Source organism: Triticum urartu, chromosome 6 (genome assembly GCF_003073215.2).
Source record: "Triticum urartu cultivar G1812 chromosome 6, Tu2.1, whole genome shotgun sequence".
In the NCBI taxonomy this organism is placed as follows: domain Eukaryota; kingdom Viridiplantae; phylum Streptophyta; class Magnoliopsida; order Poales; family Poaceae; genus Triticum; species Triticum urartu.
In genome coordinates, this window is record NC_053027.1 from 4,433,443 (window position 1) to 4,436,982 (window position 3,540).

At 37.5% G+C, this 3,540-nt stretch overlaps 1 protein-coding gene across 1 annotated transcript; it reads left to right on the plus strand.

The window, feature by feature from the left end:
- Nucleotides 1–78: 78 nt before the first annotated feature.
- On the plus strand, nt 79–3,331 carry LOC125516330 (T-complex protein 1 subunit theta-like). The gene is made up of 10 exons (XM_048681806.1): nt 79–252; nt 943–1,020; nt 1,155–1,288; nt 1,491–1,562; nt 1,642–1,720; nt 1,796–1,918; nt 2,030–2,124; nt 2,555–2,764; nt 3,123–3,180; nt 3,266–3,331. The coding sequence occupies exons 1-10, from the start codon at nt 79–81 to the stop codon at nt 3,329–3,331; spliced, it is 1,089 nt and encodes a 362-aa protein (XP_048537763.1).
- Nucleotides 3,332–3,540: the final 209 nt, after the last annotated feature.

Genomic DNA, 3,540 nt, shown 5'->3' on the forward strand with positions numbered 1-3,540 from the left:
GTACCTGATAGCAACTATTTTTTTCGACATCATGGAATATATATATCACTAACCGTTGGTTTGTTTCATCTGTTTATCATGGCTTTTCAGGCCTGTATCCAAGTTTGCCCAGAAAATCCAGCAAACTTTAATGTTGACAATGTTAGAGTGGCAAAGCTGGTTGGAGGCAGCCTGCACAATTCTTCTGTAGTCCGTGGGATGGTTCTGAAAAATGACGCTGTTGGAAGCATTAAAAAAGTGGAGAATGCGATGGTGAGCTCGAAATTGTACAATAATTGTGTGCCTTTTTCCATTATCTGTGTGTATCTGTTTTACCTACAATAATGCACTTTCTTATGTATGAACAGCTCCCACATTGTAGAGTACCAACATACTATAGGTGCCGCCCGTTCCTAACAGCCAATCTCCTTCTTTACTACTGTTAAATGTTAATGGATGGAATCAGACGTCCACTACCTAGAGTTTATTCTGCTATATGTATTTTCCTACCAAAAATCAAACTGCTCAGTAACTCAAAATTGAACCTTTCTGAAGTTTTTATTCGAGTTATGATGATACTGCATTCAGTTATATGATATCCATCTTATTAATAAACACTGAAGCTTAGTTGTTGTGCGGTAGCTATGTTTTACTGATATAGTAACACTGTGAACCATCCTGGGTGGCTTATATGAAAATTTTGGCATACAGACACAATCATTATTGCTTACGCTTAAATAGCATAGAATCATTCTTGAAATCTCCAATTCCAACAGCGTCTTCGTGAATCAATTCATTGTAGAATCCAACTGTTACACCATTGTTCCATGATGCAGTCTATTATGCTTTTCTTTTAACTAAATTTCATGCATTCTAATTTTTATTTTATGTAATACCCCTTTTATGCATGTTTCATAATTTTTTCTGGGTTCCTGATATTTTTAATTTTCTTTTATCATTTAGGTTGCGGTATTTGCTGGTGGTGTGGACACTTCTGCAACTGAAACGAAGGGAACTGTTCTTATACATTCTGCTGAGCATGTATGTTCATTGTTATTCTTGTTTGTATGCTTTGCTGGTTTCACTGCACTCAGAAAGGGTTATATCGTAGTTTACTTACGTCTTACAAACATATGTAGTAACCTTATAACGCACATGCTTGTGATGTTGTGCAGCTTGAAAACTATGCTAAAACAGAGGAAGCAAAGGTGGAGGAGCTTATCAAATCTGTGGCTGATTCAGGTGCCAAGGTCATTGTCAGTGGAGCTGCAGTTGGCGATATGGCATTGCATTTTTGTGAACGTTACAAGTCGGTATTTCGCTTCTCATATGAACTGTCATCTTTTTAGGATAGTTTTATCTTGTGAAACTTATTTTTACATTTTAAGATAACCATTAATTAGAGGTTGTAATAGTGGAAGACATCTGAAATACAGGTTTAATTTTATTGTACCATGATCTGGTCCTGCTTTACAAGTGATACTTATAATTACCGATATTCTGGTTTACAGGCTAATGGTTCTGAAAGTCAGCTCAAAGTTTGAGCTTCGGAGATTCTGCCGTACTACTGGGGCTGTAGCACTTGTAATTTCTGGGTTCTAAAACTCTTTATTTAATATCAATAATAACTTTATTCTGATGCCATGTGCTTTATAAAAAACATTTGAAGCTTAGCCAACCAAATGCGGGCGAATTAGGATATGCAGACTCTGTTTCAGTGGAAGAAATTGGTGGTGCTCGAGTATGTTTCACGTCTTCATGCTTTCTCGAGTAACATCACTTTGTCCTTTCTCAACATCTCTGCTTTGTTCTATAGGTGACTGTTGTCCAAAATGAAGAAGGTGGAAATTTAGTGGCTACTGTTGTCTTAAGAGGCAGTACTGACAGTATATTAGAAGATCTTGAAAGAGCTGTCGATGATGGCGTAAACACGTACAAGGTATGTATGTGATGTAGGTTGAAACCAATATCCTTGCATTGTTTTTTATTAGTCATGCTCCATTATCGTCTGATTTGTTAAATGCCATCTAACTGTTGGTGTTTATACTAGTCAATGTGCAGGGACAGTCGGATTATTCCTGGAGCTGCCGCAACAGAAGTAGAGCTGGCAAAGAGATTGAAGGAATTTTCTCTGAAGGAAACAGGGTAACTATATTTGATTGTGTGAAAAATAAATTTCATACATATATGTAAAAGGGCACATCTGAAACATGAGTTTAGAAATGATAGTTCTGTTGATTAACCACCTTCAAGTGCGCAAATTTTATCCTCGCATGCATTCCAGTACAATGGCAGTAAATATACAAGTCCTATTGTGCATCTTCTCCTGGTGTTCATTGGACGTCCATATTGGGGCTTTTAGTTCACACATTCATGTTTATCTATAATTTTGTATTAATAAAAACATTTCTTTGTATTCCTTGTGAAGAGTCCCATAATTCTGTAGGACTCGAGCCATATTTGATATGTGAACCATGTTCTTGCTATAATAATTTTTGTAGTTGGTTTATGAAACTGAATGTTACTTATTAATCTTTTCCTAATTTACACCACCTGTTGTTGGTCAATTATGCAGGTTGGATCAGTATGCCATTGCAAAATTTGGTGAAAGTTTTGAAATGGTTCCAAGAACACTTTCTGAAAATGCTGGACTTGGTGCAATGGAGATAATATCTTCCCTCTATGCTGAGCATGCTGCTGGCAATGTGAAAGTTGGCATTGACTTAAAGGAAGGTTCTTGCAAGGATGCGTCAATTATGAAAATATGGGACCTCTACATTACAAAGTAAGCCTTACTCAATATCTAGTTGTCAATAGGTGTGGAAATCCTTCTAGAAGCTTTGACAATGTCTGTTTATGATCCTTATCGTTTCAATCTATACCCTGATATGATGCGAATATACTGTTACCGGCTGGTGTCCTTGATACCACGAAAATGCTACATCAAGGTGCCTTGTACATAATCAGTTCTTTCTCATACCCAGTTCAATTATTTGTGTTGTCATCTATATTTTCCGTGCTTTCATGCCCTGTTTATTAATTTGTGCATTTATTCCGCAAGATACATATTAATTTGCATATTTAAAATTTGAAATGCGTACATAGGTTGTTATGTCCCACTTAACCTTTTTCCCTTCAATCAGGTCCTTCGCTCTAAAATACTCGGCAGATGTTGTATGTACTGTACTGCGGATTGACCAGGTAGGATTATAAATCTTTCGTGTCATCTTCATATGCATAAAACTATGGTCGTTTATTCATATGCTAACACCTATGTGGAACACAGATCATCCTGGCAAAGCCAGCAGGAGGTCCGCGGCCCCCCAAACAAGGTGGTATGGATGAAGATTAGTTTGTCTGTGCACTCCAGTTTCCTGTGTTTCATCTTATCTAGGTTGGATTCGAGTAAAAGGTTCTTGGTGCATGGGTTCCACGGTTGGTGGTGGGTAGATGCTTTAGCTGATGTCTCGCTGGTGGATTTGTGAGTTCCTCTATGGTACCAAAGCTGGTCCTGAAAGATTCTGGGTGCATGGGTTCACATGATAACTAGAGAGACTTGCT

Coding starts and splice junctions, on each gene's coding strand:
- LOC125516330 (XM_048681806.1), top strand. CDS start 79: ATGGCTTTTCAGGCCTGTATCCAAGTTTGCCCAGAAAATCCAGCAAAC. Junction 1,919..2,029: donor ATGGCGTAAACACGTACAAG/GTATGTATGTGA, acceptor TGTTTATACTAG/TCAATGTGCAGGGACAGTCG. Junction 2,125..2,554: donor TTTTCTCTGAAGGAAACAGG/GTAACTATATTT, acceptor TCAATTATGCAG/GTTGGATCAGTATGCCATTG.